This window comes from Megalobrama amblycephala, linkage group LG21 (assembly GCF_018812025.1).
Source record: "Megalobrama amblycephala isolate DHTTF-2021 linkage group LG21, ASM1881202v1, whole genome shotgun sequence".
Classification (NCBI taxonomy): Eukaryota; Metazoa; Chordata; class Actinopteri; order Cypriniformes; family Xenocyprididae; genus Megalobrama; species Megalobrama amblycephala.
Window position 1 is genome coordinate 14,153,203 of NC_063064.1, and position 20,845 is coordinate 14,174,047.

At 38.8% G+C, this 20,845-nt stretch overlaps 2 protein-coding genes across 6 annotated transcripts in view; both read left to right on the plus strand.

Moving 5' to 3' along the window:
- The window catches only part of magi1b (membrane associated guanylate kinase, WW and PDZ domain containing 1b), a 1,153,738-nt gene that overhangs the window by 744,409 nt on the left and 388,484 nt on the right, over positions 1–20,845 (plus strand).
- Positions 1–20,845, plus strand: part of palm1a (paralemmin 1a) — a 55,137-nt gene that overhangs the window by 12,454 nt on the left and 21,838 nt on the right. For 4 of the 5 annotated variants that reach the window (XM_048172281.1, XM_048172284.1, XM_048172282.1 and 1 more), the window contains exons 2-3: positions 6,750–6,795; positions 9,088–9,168. In XM_048172281.1, coding sequence (XP_048028238.1) covers positions 6,750–6,795; positions 9,088–9,168 — 127 coding nt within the window. Of the gene's footprint in view, positions 1–6,749; positions 6,796–9,087; positions 9,169–11,459; positions 11,747–20,845 lie in introns of those variants that run through there. The other variant, XM_048172283.1, reaches the window with a different exon arrangement.

Consider the following 20,845-nt stretch of genomic DNA (forward strand, 5'->3'; position numbering starts at 1 on the left):
ACTGTGAAGTAAACAACCAACAAACAGCTGTATTTTTAACGTTAACAAAGATTAATAATTACAGTAATGTATTGCACATTGTTAGTTCATGTTAGATAATACATTAACTAATGTTAACAAATAAAAACCTTATTGTAAAATGTTACCTATTTTTTTTTTAAAAATTTCAACACAAAACGTATGACCACAATAACTTTAAGAAACATTTTTTGTTTGTTTGTTTAGATAAATAGGGGTTTGACCTGTAATGTGATGCAGTTAGACTAGGTTACATTTGATAAATATTATTAAATTGTGAATAAATAAAATACATATCTTTGTCGAAAGAATTCCAGGCGCAGTTCACTCTCAGCCAATAAGATTCCATGTAGCATTTTCATGGATCAGTCGTCTCTTCTGATTGGTTTATAACTTTTGACAGCATTTAATCCAAAAGCAAATTAATTTCTGCAAGAGCACGGAGAGATTCGTGAGCGCACATGTGCAGTTTGAGCGCGCAGGACACGTTTGAGCACGCAGGAAACAGTTTGAGCGTGCACACGCAATATCTGAGCGAGAGGAGAGGCAGTTCATAAGAGAGCACTGTATATTTGAGCGCGCGCGTCCAGATTTGCGCGAGAGCAAAGGAAATCCGCGCGCGAGCGGACAGATTTGCGCGAGAGCAGAGGAAATCCGCGCGCGAGCGGACAGATTTGCGCTCGCGCATTACATTGATATGCTCTCGCGTCACAATAATGTGCTCTCGACAATTGACAGTAAAATAACGCCATAGCATATTGTTACATATAGCAATGCTGTGCCAATTGAGATACGCAAAACCCAAAATATGACGCAGATAAAAGGGAACAATGCATCAAAATGAAAGTGTCCTGTTGTCGGTAGGGGCACAACTTTAGTAAACGCTCGTATGTGTCGTATTTCAGGGAAATGACAAACGACCTATATAGGCGTATTCGTTGGAGAACATGTTGAGATGGCAACAGGTAGGCTATATTAGGCTGCTGTCACTTTAAGACCAAAAGCAAAAGGTTATACTGAATCCAATATATTGACACGCATCTAATTTCTTTCTCAACTGTTTACATTTGGTTTAGACATAACTGTGTTTACTATCATATACTAGCCAAGAATAGCTATTTTGCCATACTTTTAGGTGTATTTGTCCGTTGAAGTGCAAGAAAAGTATTTGTGCACTCTCTGTGTGCGAGCTATGGATGAAGAGCCATGCCTCACACCAGACGTGTTGCGTTAAATTAAATTTTGGGGTGGCTCCCACCCCTCTGGCTTTGCCACTGTAACTAAGAAAATATTTAATTACTACAATAGTAATTTCTAGCTAGAAATGACATCAAAAGTGGAAAATGTTGGTCAAAAACATATATCCACACACAAACTGACCACTAAGCACAACTTTCATGCCACCTTTATTTTCTTTGCTCAGCTGTCACAGAATAAAGCACAGGATTGTGGGATATCAATGGCAGCAAAGGATACATCTATGCTGCCTTCAAAAATTGATCAGATGAATGTGTCTCAGGAGACAGGAAGTGAAGCTAACATTGGATTTGGATGTGCCTTGATGCCTTCCTTGGAAATTATTTTATTCGGCAAGATAGATTAACTTGATAAAAAGTGACATTAATGTTAATTATTTCTATAACGTTCTATAATTATATCTATAACTTTCTATTCATCAAAGACTACTGAAAATGTATCAATTTTACCCAAATGTTTTTAACATTGATAATAATAAGAAATGTTTCTTGAGTACTATATCAATATATTAGAATGATTTTGGAAGGATCATGTGATATTGAAGACTGGAGTAATGATTGCTGAAAATCAAGCTCTGCCATCACATGAATAATTATATTTTAAAAATATTGAAAACAGTTATTTTAAATTGTAATAATATGTCACACAATAATACTATTTTTACTGTATTTTTGATCAAATAAATGCAGCCTTGGTGAGCATAAGAGACTTCTTTCAAAAACATTAAAAAATTTCATTAACACCAAACTTTTTTTTACAGTAGTCTACACTCATTAAGGGGTACTGAAAATCACACCAGTTATTTAAAAGTAATTGCAAAAACATTAAATTAAAATCAAGTGAAGTTATATATAATTAGTAAGTACTGTAAATTTTATTAGCTACATTTGTTAGTATTTTGTAGTATGACTAACTGAAAAGCAGCTTTTAGCTTCCCCATCACTGGCTCTTACATAACATTACAAGACAACTTGGACGTGCTGTTGACAGCTATTAAAGCGTTAAGCTAGTAAAGGAAATCTAATCAGCTGGCGAATGGGGCGTGCTGACCGGACTTGCTCTGAGATCCTGCTGTTGTTTTTGCTTGCTGTGGCAGATAAGCATGTGACGGGAGGAAAATTAGCCAGACACATGACCCTAATTTTACAGATGACTGAGCCTCCACTGCACAGAATCTGCAGCTGTATATAGATAAAAAAGAGAGAAACAAAAAATCAGTGTGAGGTCCTTACCATCTTGTGAGAAGTACATTATTATGTAATTTTATGCCTGACAACACTGACCTACTAACCCTGAGTCAGCATTGCGGCAGACTTGCATTGAGCTCAATTTGTAGGGAATGGTTTCTTTGTATGAAGCTTTTTTTTCCTGTTTGTGAAGCTAACTAACCTGCTTCCCCTCTTCTAACCCAATATGGGTAGCTATATCTGTATTTGTAAATCATTTATAGACTGATTCCACTCAAATATGTAAGCATTAGTTAAGTTCGGAATAGCATATTAGCATAGCAATTATTTTCTTTTAGTGTTATATATGGTATTCCGAATTCATCCTTTGTTTGTTGGAGCATCCCACCAGCCTGACAAAATATTGGCTCAACCAATGTTGGGTTGTTCACTCCAAGACGCTGTGAACATCTGAATAAAACTAGAGGAAATGTGAAAATGTGAAAACCGGACCTAATTTTTGTTGCCTTACATTTGTGTTGGTTGTGAACAGGCCTTTAGGGCTGAGACTAATTGTTTATCCAAACTTATGCTAGTCAGGGGAAGCATTTGGGAAACCTGTTTAAAAACAGTCATTGGAATAGCATAGCATACTATCACCATTTTTTGCCATATATAAGAAGAGTAATGCTATTATGCTATTCAGAATTCAACCATTGTTTTTGCATTTCATTTGTGCTGCAAATGACACAGTAATTATTTGCTTCAGTATTGATGGCGAATGACACATAATTGCTGAAAGCAAACAAAAACACATTTTACACAATATTTAGTCAAAATTGACTAAAATGTTGAAAACATAAAATGCAATTTACACAAGGAAGAAGTAACACTTCTGTTATCTGTCAATCTGGTTCAATGATCTCAAACCGGCCAATTAATTTGCATAACACAATAATTTGCATAATTTTATTGTAGTGCACATGGCTTCATCGAATATAATAGGTGTTTGTTAGTCTCGTGAGTATGACTTGTATATGGTGAGGTATTTTATGAGAGGCTATTATTTCAAGATTTTAAAATCAAAGAGGAACATTAAATATCTCTGTCCATACAGATCTGTTTAGTCGTTTAACTTGTTTGCTTAATGCTGGAGTGTGTTATGTGGCTGGAGAACTGCAGTTTTGTGCTGTGTATCAGTCTGTCTGGATATGGATGCGAATTCTGCTGAGTAATTTCTCTGATCCATACAGAAGTGAGGCAGACCTGACCGACACACACTCTTGTTCATGAAATCACATGCAACACATAAAAAATATCCCCTTTAAAAGTCCTTATGCTATACCAATTTCAGATTTGTGCCATGATAAAGAAGTTTCTCATATTTCACAAGTGAAGACATCGAATATTTTATATAAAAATGTGAATGGATTGCCACAATTTTAGGGTGTTGTGGGTGGTTTACCAGGGTGTTCGTGGGCGCTAAGGTATTCTGAATGGTTGTTAGCATGTTGCTATTGATTGGCTATGGTTTTCTGGGAGTGTTGCCAGGTAGTTCGGGGTGGTTGCTTATTGGTACAAATCAAAAGAGCTCACTCTCTCACTCTTAGGGCTGCACGATTTGGGGAAAAACACTAGTTGTGATTTTTCGGATAAATATTGCCATTAAAAAAAATCCAGGTTTGCTGTGGTTTGTAGGGCTGCACAATTTGGCCCAAATTTTGTGAATATATGTTATTATGGAACTGCTCATGTGGAAGAATACAGCGCCGTGCTTCACTCTGAAACATGCAGTGCATATATTTATGTAATTACTTTAAATAATTACACAAAGCCATATTGCAATTCCGGTTTTATTTTCGATGAATCATGCACTTGTTATTCTGCTCCATAGATATGGCTCAGGATGCTCCTTCAATATAAGTCTATAGTAGTGATGTCCAGTTTGCAAATAAATCGTTCTTTGGAACCGGTTCTTTTTAGTGAAATGAACCAGTTCACCAAATCGGACTGAACCGTCTGAAACAATTCATGGTTCGAGTCAGCACAGATCTAGAAGGTTTCTGAAACACCCAATGGTGCAACTTGGACACATCTTCAAAGATAAACCCAGGGTTCTGGTCTTAGATCATCAGATACCCTCGCCTGGGTGACCCATCTGGGGGTGAGAAGTCCCCAGATTGTGTCCAAGTACCACACTACCATGGATCACCCCTTTAGGTCCACAGCCACCTTGAAGCTTTTACCGCAGCTTCTATGATGTTCTTTGTGGCTCTTCTTTCTTGCAAACCTCTAATACCAAGGAGACTGAATGTCCAATGTAGAGACTGTCCTTCAAAGCCCCTGCAGCCCACCTCAATGGGCTCGCAGCTGGCCCTCCACCCATGCCTTCTACATTCCTCTGCCAGTTCGGGAGACTTGGTCTCCTTGCGCTTGTGGACCTCCTCTATCCGGTCTTCCCAAGGGACAGTAAGTTCCAACATGACCACTTGCTTGGAACAGTCAGATGTTAAGACCAAATCTGGCCTTAGTGTAGTCCTTGCAATTTAGCTGCCCCCTGAGGTCAACTTTCAGCTGCCAATCACGAGCTGAGGCTAGCAGCCCAGTTGAGGTCCTGGACTCCACCTGGGGCCTGGGCTCCAACCAAAACTCACTTTTGGATGTGCCTGACAGTCACTCCGACTCGAGATGAGCCAATGATCCTATGATGCCAGTTTTTGCCAACTCATTCAGCATCCAACAGTACCGACATGCTGAGAACTGTCTGCCGAGGGTTTCATAAAGGGGGCAAAATGTAAGTTTCTAATGTCTTGTGCTGTAAAGCATAAAGTATAACAAATAAAAACATCTGTGTTTCACATCATTGTTTTAATAAAATAATTGTGTATACGTGACATCATTGTGTGATTACGTAAATGAACTGGAGAATCATTTTTTGAACCGGTTCACTGAAACAACACTGTACAGAAGCACCAGTTCATGGAAAAGAATTGGACTTCCCATCACTAGTTTATAGGATTTTTCCACCTGTTTTAATGACTGCCAGATGAAAATTTTATTTCCAATCACATATTGATGTTTTGGATATCTGAGATTTGGATATAAATTCACTATTTTATAAAGCAAATATAGTTCAGAGAAAAAGCATATGGGAGACTCAGTTTTACACATCATCCTTACAGTCGTATTGCCTTCCAAAAGGAAGTTTGCATAATCACCTAGTGTTGGCGTATGGTGTGCCAGGTTCAGCATCATGCACTAACTCTGCTCTTTGCTGCTGTCATCCGTTCAAGTTCCTCTGGCAGGCTGTTTGTACAGGTGTTCCGTTTTACTCTTGTGGGGGGGATGGGAATGCGAATGTGGTGGGTCGGAGAACAACCTTCACATTCTTCTTTTCCCTGATGGCATAAGAGCCGCCGCCACAGCTGTGTCCTTCAGCAGATGGGTCCATCTTACTGTTTGGAAGACCTTTTGGACTGGGCCCTTAGTGAATGAACAAGAAAATGCGTGTGTTGACAATAAATAGGGGAGTGAGTTGAATGAGGATGTTCCTGATCGGAAAACAGATTTTATTTGTCATTAGGTAGAACTTCACACTGCCATTTGTCTGAAGCAATCTGTCCCACATGAGGATGTGGTCAATGTTAACAGGGTTCTTTAGCCATTTTATGCTCTTCTTGGAATCAGTTGCACAAACCTTACAAGGAATTTTTGCAGTTTCTCTCCAAAGCTGAATATTTCCTTCTCTTGCTCAATCAAACTCAGCATGAATCAAATCTCAGAAAGCTCCAGAATCGTTTTTCAAACTTTTCCCTTCTTAAATTGTGGGAAAGAACCATTTTAACCTGCATCTTGGCAATCATTATTATTTTTGAGACCTTTAACAGATTTCAGTTCTACTGTTCTGTAGGTTTCAGAGGTCATATTTCTGAACTTTTCCAGATTTTTTTATCTATCTACCTTATGCACACAACTTTTATGTGATGTTTATGTGATTTTTAATTTTTAATAATCAATAACAATATGCTTCCATCATGATTCTTAAGTCAACACTTTAAAGTCAGGGCTCTAGGAAAATTCCTCAGGGGTAATTACAACATCATTGTGGTTGTGTGTTGCGTGGGTATGATCCTGTCATATATACAATATACCTATGTGAAGGCGGCAACTATGTAATTTTATGTCATTTTACATTTGAATTCAACAAAATAGCTAAGAGAGTCAAGACACCAGAACAGGAAGCAAATCTGTCCTCTGTTTGACCATTGTTCGTATCTACCAGCCTAATATATTTTCTCTGTCTTTCAGGATGTCAGAATCAGTCTCACAGCAGGACCGGCTCCAGGCTATTGCAGTAAGTTAGATTCTCACACATGTTCCCCTGGCAGTCCTAATAAACCCACCTACTGAACCCATTTCACAAATCTGTAACTGGGTCAGAGATTTTTACTTATGTGGCTTGAAAACGCTTGTCTGCCTGTGCCTAAAATGGCATTAAATGATTAGCTCACTTCAGAATTAAAATTTCCTGATAATGTAACCACCCCTATGTCATCCAAGATGTCTTTCTTTCTTTCGAAAAGAAATTAAGATTTTTGAGGAAAACATTCCAGGATTTTTCTCCATATAGTGGACTTCAACGGGGATCAACGGTTTGAAGGTCCAAATTGCAGTTTCAATGCAATAAGGGTCTTATCTAGCGAAACGATCAGTCATTAAAAAAAAATAATAATAAATATATATATATATATATATATATATATATATATATATATATATATACTTTTTAACCACAAATGCTCGTCTTGCACTAGCTCTGCGATGCACATTACGTAATCACATTGGAAAGGTCACAGGTGACATAGGTGGAAGTACCGAACCAGAAGCACGGTAGGGTAGTGCGAAAAATTTAAAATTTAACTTTAAAATCATCTGACATCGTTGTTTTACCTTTTTTGGTAAGGGCCATTTGACTTAGTCTTTGCACGTTCACTTTGTAAACACTGGGTCGGTACTTCCAACATGAATACGCAATATGGGAAGTTTATGACGTGCATCACAGAGCTAGTGCAAGAATTTGTGGTTAAAATGTTAATACTTTTTTTTTTTTTTTTAAATGACCGATCGTTTCGCTAGATAAGACCCTTATTCCTCGGCTGGGATCGTAGAGCCCTTAGAAGCTGCATTTAAACTGCAATTTGGACCTTCAAACCATTGATCCCCGTTGAAGTCCACTATATGGAGAAAAATCCTGGAATGTTTTCCTCAAAAACCTTAATTTCTTTTCGACTGAAGAAAGATGACATCTTGGATGACATGGGGGTGAATACATAATCAGGAAATTTTAATTCTGATGTGAACTAATCCTTTAAGTGTTGGTCCAGCACATTTGATCTCTTTTAAGCACTAATTTAATCTATAATAATTTATGAAAAAATAAGCTCAAATGTGGTTTTAGGCGGCAAGAGATACATTATCTCATATAGCGTTGCACTATTAAAAAAAAAAGATTATAATTAAGTGTGATCATTTTGAGAATTACAATAACAATTTGAACTTCAATATGATAGCTGTTGAAAACTGCATATTCCAGCTGCTAATATAACAAAGGTAAAAGAACAAAAATGCAACAATGAAACCCTGAAAATAACAACACAGTTCGCTTCATATTCAGACTTTGCCTGTACTTGAAACTGAAATAAGATGTCTTATTTTTGTCTTGATTTATGATAGAATCAACTTTTTGAAAAGCAGTCAACTTAAATATTTTATTACGATAATATAAATCTTGAATTTATTTATATATTGTTTTATTTATTTATTTTTTATTTGTATTTCTTTTTTATATTTTAAATGTTTTGTTGTCTTTTCTTAACAAGAAAAAAAATAGGGCTGTAACATTTCAGTCTGTTATTCCATGCACCTTTTTTAGTCCTCACACACGTGTGCACACTTCACACACACAATCACACATGCTGTCCTTGCTGGCTGGGATCTCACTGATTGATGAACACATTGTTCTCAGCTCATTTTCTCTCACATATGAAGATTGTTAGCACTCATTACCACACATGCTCTGGTCTGAGAGTAATGGCATAGGTTTCAATAAAATATTTAATCCCTCAGAAAACCTTTTTTTAGCCAACCTTGCACACCAAAAGGAAATACTGTTATTACAGAACTGATGCTCAAACTTTCGAAGAACAGTACAATCGTTAAGTGGTACAGAAAATGCAAGAATTTTGGTTGTTTTTGTTTGTATGCATTTTGTTTAACAGTACATCAGTGCAAAAACATGTTAGTGCTTTGGATGTGTATTAATTCAGTATTACTCTTAGGTCTGGTTTCACAAACAGGGATTAGATTAAGCCAGGATTAGGTCTTAGTTAAATTAGGAGATTTAAGTAGCTTTTTTAAACATGCCTTGGAAAAAAGAAGAAGAAGAAAAAACAAAACATTACTGCTGTGCATCTTGAGACAAAGCAATGGCATTGACATATTTTAAGATATGCCAGTCCAAGTTGCTTTCAGTCAAAACAGCTCAAACATGCATTTTAGTCTGGGACTAGGTTTAAGCCTTGCCTGTGAAAATGAGGGATAATATCTTAATATCCCCTCTATCTCTAATAGATTTCTTTATTTACAGGAAAGGAGAAAAAGACAGACAGAAATTGAGAATAAGAAAAGACAACTGGAGGATGACCGACGACAGCTTCAGCACCTCAAGGTAAGACACAGACATCTGAGGCCAACATAATTGTCATGACTGCAGTTTATTTTTATATACAACTGCATAAAACTGCAATTTAAATGATAAAACATGATAAATGAAAAAAATTGTCTCAGGTTATGTAACCTGGTTTCATGAGAAGGGAATGAGATGCTGCATCATGGCGTTGACACTATGAGAATGCTTCTGCGTGACCAGTGTCTGAAGCATGTGTGAAAACACTGCAATCTTGATTGATTGACGTGAGGTCAGGTTGACAAAACGTAGCCCATCAGCAAGATCATAATAGGGCCCCTACTTCATGGAATCCCCAGATTCTAATTGTCTGAAAGAAGCTGCACAGGCATACCTGAAGTGTGGCAACACAACACAGTTCCTTTCTCAAGGAACATGTTCAGTAACAAACAGGCAGACAGGATACAAACGCTCAGAATTGCAACTGGGGTAAACAGGACTTCGCAATGAGGTGGTGTGTGTGTGAGTCTTTTATAGTCCAGGTAATGAGCTACAGCTGTATGTGGCAATTGACCCTTCGCCGGGAGTTTGATTGACAAGCGATCTAACCAATCAGAACGCCGCATCCGCCATTTTGTCCGACAAAGCAGCCAGTAGTTAGAAGATTAACCACGGTGGAGGCGGGCGTGGTTCAGCAACCAAACTAGCTCAAACCACCTCCCCGCCTCTTTGCCCAAAATTGTGACGCGCAGTATGGCCGCGTCCTATTGCTTCAAAACGTCAGAACCTAGACAGTAAAAGAAATCCGCGTTTGAAACAACATTCATTGACGCCAGGCTCAAACAGCTTGTGACGTCAGCACCTGTTCATGTAAATCTTCTAGTAGCTGTGCGTTCAAACTGCCATCGTTAATCTTGCAGAGACGGCGAGCTTGAGCGGGGAGTTCTTTGGTGTGAGTGAGCAGGAGTAAGTATTCTGATTAATTATTTTGTATAGTATTTTAAAATGTAACGCCAGTACGCCATATTAAGTTAATGCATACTATTGCCTGCGAGCTTCTCCTCCTGTCTATACGGTAATTTCTCTACTGTGCGACAGAGAGTCGAGTGTTTATGACGCAATCGTTAGCCTATTTTTACAAAAACTGTTTCTACGGGGCCATAATGTAACATAGAAGGTAATGGAGCCCTTTATACATTGTCGTGTATCTTTAGAAATAAATAATGGACAAATGGAGTCTTTAAACGCCTCAGATGTAAAGTTATTCGCTGTCAAAGTGACGCCAAAATGAATGGGAGTCAATGGGGATGCTAACGCAAGTGAAGTTCTGCTACAAGATGGCGGCACGCGGCCGACTTCAACTTCCGGTCGACTTCCTTGGGCACTGTTCAGAACTCTATGGGTGACGTCACGGACGCTACGTCCATATTTTTTTACAGTCTATGGTTTTACCACTGATTTTTAGTGACAGTCGATATGCATGGGCTACTGGCGATGAGAGTTTACCCCCTCCCCTCTCCTCTCACAGCCACCACGCCCATTTAAGTTGCATTTTTCAAAAAGATTGTGAGCTAGACTCGAGCTGAAAGAGGGGGGTTTCATGACCCTTTAATATCATAAGTAACCTGCTCTGTCTTGTCTGTCGACGTGTTGTCAGTGTCCTCTTTGCTCCACGATGTATTTTTCACTGCATGTGGCGTGACAGCGCCATGGTTTGTCAGACAATGCAACAGTAACTAAGGGGGGGCAGGTCATTGCGAAGGATCAATTGGTGATTGGTGTGGAATGTGAGCATGTGACTGGCAGGAAGGATTATGGGAAATGGAGTCCGGGAACTGACGGTGATTGTGACACCGACGGACAGTTTTTTTTTTTTTTTCTCAGTATCAGAATCAGAAAGAGCTTTATTGCTCACACACACAAGGATTTTTTCCAGTGCACATATACAAGTACAAATACAACAACAAGAAAATATAGTAATTAATTTAAGAATAAAAAAGTATAAAGATACAGTTAGGTTTAGTCATAATAAACATATTTACAGATTATGAACATTTACAGTATTATGAATGAATAAATACCAACTAAATTGACTGACCAGTGGGGTATTGCACTTACAGGCATATGCCTTGTGAGGCATTTAACTGTTTATATTAGGAAGACAGCCTGTGGGAAGAAGCTGTTCCTGTGCCTAAATGTTCTAGTAGTGATCAGAGGCGCTGTCCAGATGGCAACAGTTCAAACAGGTTGTGGCTGGGTTGAGTGGAGTCTGTGATGATTTTACTTGCCCTCTTCCTCACTCTGTAGGAGTACAGGTCCAGGAGGGTGGGCAGGAGAGCACCAATAATCCTTTCAACAATCCGTCTCCTGATGTCTGATTTGGTAGCTGAACTAAACCAGATAGTTATAGATGAACACAGGACAGACTCGATGATGGCTGAGTAGAACTGTGTCAGCAGCTCTTGTGGCAGGTTGAACGTCTTCAGCTGACAAAGGAAGTACAACCTATGCTGGGCCTTTTTCACAATGGAGTCAATGTGATTGTCCCACTTCAGGTCCTGAGAGATGGTAGTGTCCAGGAACCGAAATGACTCAACTGCTGCCACAGCTGATCATGATGGTGAGTGGGGAGAGTGCAGGAGTTTTCCTCCTGAAGTCAACTATCATCTGCACTGTTTTGAGCGTGTTCAGCTCAAGGTTGTTATGACTGCACCATACATCCAGTTGTTCAACCTCCTGTCTGTAGGCAGACTCGTCACCGTTGTGGATGAGGCCGATGACAGTGGTGTCATCTGCAAACTTCAGGAGCTTAACAGAGGGGTCTTTTGAAGTGCAAAAGACCCCATATGCGTATCCATTTTGCATATCTAACTCCTCAAAGCTAGATGCATTTTTAACATTTAACTCCACAGAGTCAAATGCAGTCAGTAAATTAACCAGACAAGTTGTTACATGGTCTGGTTAGAATACACTGAATATGTGTTATTACTAAAACAACTCGGGTATTCGAGAGAGAGAAAGGGGAACATCCGTCTGCTCTCGCCTCAAACTGCAAGCATAATCCATGCAGCACCTCTGCAAATGCAGGATCTGAGCCACAAGTTTGCTTTCGGAGTTGGTTAAGTTGTGATCCCCATGATCAAAGAACCTGAACCATGAGGCACAAATGCAGAAGAGAAGCGAGCCAGGCAGGAGCGGAGCTTCCTCATTGCGAAACACTCACAAAGAGGACAGTCAGCTTTTTCGAGGGCTGACTGAGCATATTCCACTCCCATAAACACATAATACACAGACCCATGTCATCCTCTGTAATAAAGTGGGAGCACAGCAACACACAACTCCTAACTTAGCATTTTTTCTGGCCATACTGCCTAAAATAAAAAGTGAGACAAATAATATGACACTACATCACCTGACCTCACGTCAGCCAATCAAGATTGGCATGTCTTTACACATACTTCAGACACTGGTAGCTTTCCTATATCATCAACAAGTTACTTTCGAAAGGTAAAAAATAAAAAAAAGGCAAGTCAAAGGCCTACTACAGTATGGAAGATTAAGTGGCAGTTTACTGCTTCAATAAACTGAATAAAAACAGTGATGAATTTAATATTTATAATAACTGTTTCACTCATTCTAACTCAGAATTTGAATTTAAGTCTCCTTTATAGAAGCCAATTTCTGGCACATAAGAAAAAAAAATATGACCTACTAAGTCATAGTTATGGGATAAAAAAAGACATAATTATGACATAAAAAGTCAAAATTATGAGATTATGAGAATTATGACTTTTTGACAAAATTGGATTTGTGATCTCGTAATTATGAGATTATGTCTTAATTGTGCCATTGTAATTTCAACTTTTTTATCTCAACTTTGTTAGTTATGATTGTGATTTTGCCCATAATTTAACATTTTATGTCATAATTTGTTCTTTTTGTCATAATTATGATCTCATAATTTTGAATTTTTATCACATAATTTTTTTTTTATCTCTTTATTATTACTTGTCATAATCGTGATTAACAAATGATTTAACAAAGCATGTTTTGTATATATATAAAAAACATACCTATATATATATATGTATGTATATATATATATATAATATGTATATATATATATATATATATATATATATATATATATATATATATATATATATATATATATATATATATATATATATATATATATATATATATATATATATATATATATATATATGTGGTGGAGAAATGTACTTCCATAGTCTTTGATTTCCCTTGTATCCATTATTAATTATGCCAGGGGTCTTCAACCTTTTTCAGACAAAGGGCCTGATATCACTGTTGACTGGACCACTGTGATTTGGTGCAGTCTGGGCCAAGAACACCCTGTCAGACACAGGAAGGTGAATCTGCCATGGGGGGTGATGAGACATCCTGTTTATGTGAAGAGGGAAATGCTTCACTCTGCTAAATATATGGTGTATTGTCTCTTTGGCCCTCAGGTCAGGTGTACATGATTGTGAACTGTTGGAGGTCTTTTTTCCCAGTTTTGTTATGCTATGGTTTAGAATAGGCATTTTAATGACTCTGAATATGTTTGGAATAGTATGATATCATACTACTTATTCTGCTCCTATAGTGTCAGGGCATTACATTGCATGTGCTTCGAAAAAATCGGGCTGTGCGATGAATAAATTTACCACAGTAGCATGTGAGTAGTATGTCCGCGTGTTGATGCGACCCCAAATAACATGATATTTAGACCCTGGAATGCGAATTTTACCAGGGGAACCCCACCAAAAACGCAGATTTTACCCCCGTGGCATTTTTGTTGTTTACTTAAAGATTTAAAACCCAAGCATCAATATTTTACCAAAGTAGCACATTAGTTACAATATTCTAGAGCCAGATTTTTATTTTATTTATTTATTTTTTTATATATATATAACTCTGATTGTGTTTGTCTGAAAGAAGAAAGACATATACACCTAGGATGGCTTGAGTAAATTATGGTATAATTGTAATTTTTGGGTGAATTAATCATTTGAGCTAAATGGAAATATTCAAAAATATATATTATATTAATAATTATAATAATAATAAAAATGACAAAAGCAAAAAACAAAATGTAAAATGAAATTGAAATTAAATAAAAAAATAACAATAAAAGCTAATTATAATAAATACTATTAATATACTATTAAAATATTAATAAATACTGTAATAATATATAAAATAATGCTAAAATAACATTATACTTTTACTGTTATGTTGTTAAGAATGTCAAATAACTTGAATGTGATATAAGCCATGATTTTTGGCATTTACTTAACTCATTTTTTCACCAAAGTTGGTTCTCACGTGGGAGGCACAGGTTTGAATCCATACATTAATACCAGTACAAAAATGTATCTTGTGTTAATCTGTTAATCTGAGAAGTGTTATTGTAAAGTGTTATTGTTAAATGTTATTGTAAAATGCTTTTTCAATGCATTTACAATGCTTCTGCCACAATAATATCAGCCCCCCCCCCCCCCCCCCAATCCATTATCTTCATTTGGAGGCTGCTAATATATATGGTTTATTGTGATTAATGTGTATTTAATCACATTATGCTGTAATTAATTGGATTAACATTATTATTATTTACAGTCATTCTTGTAAATATTGTGGAAGTTGAAATTAGCTGTGTTTTTTTCTGTGTGTGTGATTTGAGGCTTCACAACTTTAGAGCAGCTGTGGCAGAGAGACTTTGCTGTGCTGGCCAGAGATAAGATCCAAAAACTCTCCTCATTAGCAGTTTCTATGGAGCTCCCATTCAGAGTCAGCAAAATGCAAAGGGAGAGAAAGAGAGAGAGATGAATAGCCAGTGAATAGTGGGCCGCAGGTCGCAAAAGTATGGAGGGGCCTCTGAGAGTCCTGAAAACACATGCTCTCTGATATATGAGCAGGCATTTGTCAATCTAAGATAGAGGCCAAAGTGTTCTGCCCGAATACAGAACAATTAGAACCAACTGAGGTATGAAGCTATGCAGTTTTAGGCCTCTGTTCAAGTCGTGCTAAAGCCTATGTGTCTGTACGAAGTATATTAAGTGCCATACTCATTCTTTGTCAGTATTTTGGCTCCAAAGCTTCCCTGTTTTGATTGGCTCATCGTTTACTCCAGACTGATTAAAGGATGTCTGACATCCCAGGGGCGATCAGTACAGGATGTTAATGATGCGGATTGGTTAGGCGTGATTTGATTAGTGGGATGGATTAACACAGGTCACGTGATCAAGAGCAGTGAACTCTAACAAGCCAACAAAAGTCTTTGTTTCAATCTGTTGCCTAAAAATTTGGATCCATTTTACTTTAGAAAACAATGGCTCAGCCACTATAAGCACATGGGAGCTTGTGCGCTTTGTCCTGTATTTTGACTGCATTGTGTCAGTGAAGACTGTGTGTGTGTGTGTGTGTGTGTGTGTGTGTGTGTGTGTGTGTGTGTGTGTGTGTGTGTGTGTGTGTGTGGTCAGTACGCTCTCCCACAGTAGGTCTCTGGGGAGTGGGAGGTGGCCATTCAAGCAAAAATGAAAAAGGAGATGAAAGAAAGCAAAGAAACAAAAGATGTAATGTACAGAATAAAAGAGAGATAACTGTCACTGATGACCTGTTACTCAAAATATAATTGAATTACTCTTTTAGTGATGTGATTATTTTAAAAAGACCAGTGCTACTTAGTATAGTATCATATATTTTTGATCATATTCAGATGTTTACTGAGACAATATTATGTTGCTGGCTAAAAGGAAGCAGTTTAAATTATCTGGTTACAAATTATCTAAATTACAATGTTTGTAATATTTGAATCATAATCAAAAGTAATATTTAACACCTTTATATTCCTTGTTATAAAAATATGGTTAAATATTAAAATATTTATAAATATGAATAATAATCTATAGCAGCTATTATGCAAATGTGTATATGTATATATATTCTCATTTTGTTGTATTTTAGTTATAATATAATTATAAAAAATTCATTATACAAAAATGTTTTTTGTAAAAACAGTGAATTAAAGGATTAGTTCACTTTGAAATGAAAATTAGCCATCCTAGGTGTATATGACTTTCTTCTTTCTGATGAACATAATTGCAGAAATATTAATAAATATCCTGATGCATCCAAGCTTTATAATCCCAGTGAAAACTCATTGAACCCTGTTCACTGCCATTATAAAGCTCGGATGTGTCAGGATATTTATTAATATTTCTCAGATTGTCTTTTTCAGAAACAAGAATGTCATATACACCTAGGATGGCTTGAGGGTGAGTAAAGCTTGGGCTAATTTTCATTTCAAAGGGAATTAATCCTTTAATGAACATTACTAGTGAACATTCTTGTAATCTGTTAAGACAACGAAAGGATGTGCTGCTCCCTCCAGCCAATGGCACCACTCCTCGAACGCCGCCTTCAAGCCAGCAATTCTCTGTCTCCAACATCATAATTGCGTTCTGCTGCATTTCGTACTAGAAAAACTAGTACGAAAATATTTAAAGTAGTTTTTTTGTTTTGTTTTTTTTTTTTTCTGGAAATCAAACTGAGCAATTTTATAGATTTATACTTCCAGGGCAAGAACAAATCTGAACCTCTACTCTAATCTGAACCATCTAGAACTCTACTGGCCCAGCATAGAGAAGACAGAACTGGTGTTCATTAACTGTTATGCATGAATCAAAATATATTATGTTGTATTGCCACATAAAGAATGTGACTTGACAGAAAGGAAGAAGACGGCCATCTTCAAAGGTTTGATCAGTTACAGCTGGGAGAGGCAGGAATGTCCGAGGCCTGCAGTGCATTTTGCAGTAAATGCCAAGAGCCCTTTAGGGGCTGGACAGCCACCAAATGATACAACTCACTTCCATAATGCTCAGTCTTTAACTTTTCTATGATGTTTTTTCTTTTCTTTGCTTTTGCTTTTCTTTTCTTTTTTGAGTGCCTGTCAAATATCCATATATTGCAATGAAAGATCTATTCAACATAAAGTATGCTAGGACTGCAGTATACTAAAATCAGCAAAAAGCTCAAATGAGGTGTTCTTGGATTGGATTTTCATTAGCTACTTTAAAAGATTTGCATAGCAGAATTATTGCCCCATCCAGTATATATTCATCCATCTTACAGTTTTGAAGGAACTGTACTCAGCTGCAGACTTTTAATGGCTGCTGGAAAAGGGTAGCCTATACACATACATAACTTATGAGGTTTGTGAATGGCAAACAAATTGCCATATAGTGTAATGCTACCAGTAAGCAACCATCAGGCTTTAAGAGTCAAAAAGAGCGGAAGATCAGTTTCAGACTGTAAATCAGAGCAGTGCCTGGTTTGGTGCCAAGGCAGCTCAGTGCCAGCTCAACACTTAAATTTTAGTGCCAATTAGCTAAATAATTCAGGCTCTAAGAGCGAGAGCTGTGCACTATTTGGTTAGTAAAGATCTCTTCTCTCATAGGAGATCTCCAAAGGCTGGAGATAATATCATTCAAGACTCTTTTGGGATATGTGTCACTATCATCATTGTTCAACTGATTCAACTGATGTTCTACAGATATCTACAAAAGAAAAGAAAAAAGATATTATATATATATATATATATATATATATATATATAGTCACAGAGACAAACTCCGTGATTCCCTCCTCAGACCATCGGAGGGAGCCCTCTCCCGAATACTGACTCACACTTACACTGACACACTAAGGGCCCTATTTTAACGATCTAAACGCCAAGTGTAAAGCGCACGGCGCAGGTGCACTCAGGGCGTGTCCAAATCCACTTTTGCTATTTTAACGACGGAAAAACGGTCCGTGCGCCGGGGCGCATTTTTGAAATGGGTTGTCCCTATTCTCTTAATGAGTAATGGGCGTAACGTTCAATAAACCAATCAGAGTGTCATCTCCCATTCCCTTTAAGAGCGAGATGCGCTCGCGCCATGGCGGATTGCTATTTACATGGTGTACACGCGATGAGTCAGTTAATATATATGTGTGTGTATTGGCACGATTGTTCAATTAATTAGCCAATTTCGTTCATCATTATAAGTAGTAATAGGCTGAATTGAAAATAGGTAGCCTAATTCTAATACACGCAATGACTATTCATCATTACATTTTTATATTTATGTAGCCTACACAATAATATTCTTTTACATTGTAATCCTTTTGTTTTTAATATTTGGCATGTTTGTGTGATGCGCATCTCTGTGTGTAATAAGCAAAGTCAACGCGCACTGTGGACGCGCCCAGAGGCGCAGTTTCTACCAACGCGCTCTAACAACAAAATATTGCCCCATTGACTTTAGACTTTAGACCAGGTTTGAGTTGGTCTATGGCGCAGTCTATTTTCAGCTCCTTAAAATAGCAATGCGCGGGCAATGCGCCTGAACACACCTCTTTTTTAGACCAGCACGCCCATGGGCGCACTAACTGGCGCAAATGCATTTACTAATTTAAGGACGTGGCGCTGAACGGGAAAACGCGAACGGCGCCGGACGCAAATTAGCAAACACACTTGCGCTGCGCCTTGCGTCGCATTGCGCCGGGTGTATTATAGGGCCCTAAATCTCCCATAAGCCCGTGCCTTGGATTACTGTGCCAGCTGATACCCATCACCGGGACTATAAAGGACTCACTTGCACCTCAGTACCTTGCGAAGTCTTGTTTTGTCGTGGTGAACATTACTGAGCGTTATCTATCCTGTCTGACTGTCTGTTGCTGATCTTGCTGTTACCCGTTGTCGACCCATTGCTGCCTGCCTCTGACCCCCGCCTGTTTCCTTGATCTGTGAGTGATATCTGCCTGTCCTGACCACCTGCCTGTTACCTGACTACGATTCTGCCTGTCCCTGTTATACCTGTTTGCTCCTGTTCGACTTTGCCTGTATGACCACGATCTTTATTAATAAAACCATGCAAATGGATCCCTGCCAGAGTGATGAGTCATTACAGAAGACTTCGCCAACCCAAGATCCAGCTGCTTATTCTCACCTGTGCTCTTCAATGTCAGCCCAAGCCAGCCAACTCGCTGCCCACCAACACCAGCTTAACTGCCTCACAAGTCTCACAGAAGAACTGGTAAAAGCGCTGCAAGGTATTCAATTATCAGTGCCCGCGGCGTCTCCGCCACCTGCCACGGCTGCCATTACCCACGCGGCTGGCATGCCGCCGATGAATCCCCACCTCTCTCTGCCTGAGAAGTTCGACGGCAATCCCACAAAGTCTAAGGGCTTCATTCTCCAATGTTCCCTCTTCATTAACCAACAACCTGCCCTGTATCGCACAGATGCTGGTAAGATCACTCTAGTTTGTTCACTGTTTACGGGGAAGGCTCTAGAATGGATTACGGCGGTGTGGAATGGTGATGGAGCTGCTTTTCCCACCTATGATTATTTCCTGCAGAAATTTAAAGAGGTTTTCGATCATCCCAGTGACGGGAGGGGAGCCGGCAATCGCTTGATGGAGCTGACACACTGATTTCACACTGAAAGCATTCAATTCCATGTCTTACCCACGTCTACCTCATCCATCATCTTAGGGTTGCCATGGTTACGTACTCAAATCCTCACGTCTGCTGGAGAGAAGGACAAATTGTTCACTGGAATCATAACTCTTTGTCAAAATGTCTGTCTCACTCACCTCCTCTGTGCATTAGAGCCATTCAAGCCTCCAAATCCACTAACCCTGCCGAATCCACTCCGGATTTTCTACTACCAGAAGAATATAAGAGACCTCTCCTTAGCCTTTAACAAGGTACGTGCATCTCAGTTACCACCTCATTCGCCCTTACGATTGCGCCATTGATCTGATTCCAGGGGCTGCACCTCCCAAGGGACGCATCTTTCCTCTCTCACAGCCTGAGTCAGAGGCCATGAAGAAATACATAGAGGAGGAATTGGCCGAAGGCTTCCGCCCTTCCACCTCGCCAGCATCCGCAGGCTTCTTCTTCGTGGGCAAGAAGGATGGGGGTCTCCGTCCCTGCATTGACTACCGGGGTTTGAACGAGATTACTGTCAAGTTTCGTTATCCCTTACCTCTGGTTCCTGCAGCTCTGGAACAACTACGCACTGCCCAATACTTCACCAAGCTCGATCTCCGCATCAAGGAAGAGGATGAGTGGAAGACTTCTTCACAGCTACTGGGCACTATGAATACCTTGTCATGCCCTTCGGGCTAGTCAATAGTCTGTCAGTATCCCAAGCCTTCATTAACGACGTGTTCAGAGACATGCTTAACAGATTTGACATCGATGATATTCTGATTTATTCCGACACCATGGAGGAACACATTCAACAGGTCAGACAGGTGTTACAAAAACTGATCCAGTTCCAGCTTTGTGCCAAAGCCGAGAAATGCGAGTTTCATAAGACGATCACCTCCTTCCTTGGTTATGTTATCAGCCCAGATGGAGTTGCCATGGATGAGAAGAAAAGTGTCTAAGCATTCTCAACTGGCCACAACCCAACACTATTAAAAAACTGCAACGTTTCCTAGGATTCTCTAATTTCTACAGGCGTTTCATACGCAACTTCAGCACCATAGCCTGTCCGCTTACCAGCATGGTGAAGAAGGGCCAGCCTTCAGCTCAAGTGGTCCCCTGCTGCCATCAACGCCTTCCAACAACTTAAGGAATGCTTCACAACTGCCCCCATCTTGCATCATCCCGACCCATCTTTACCATTCACTGTTCG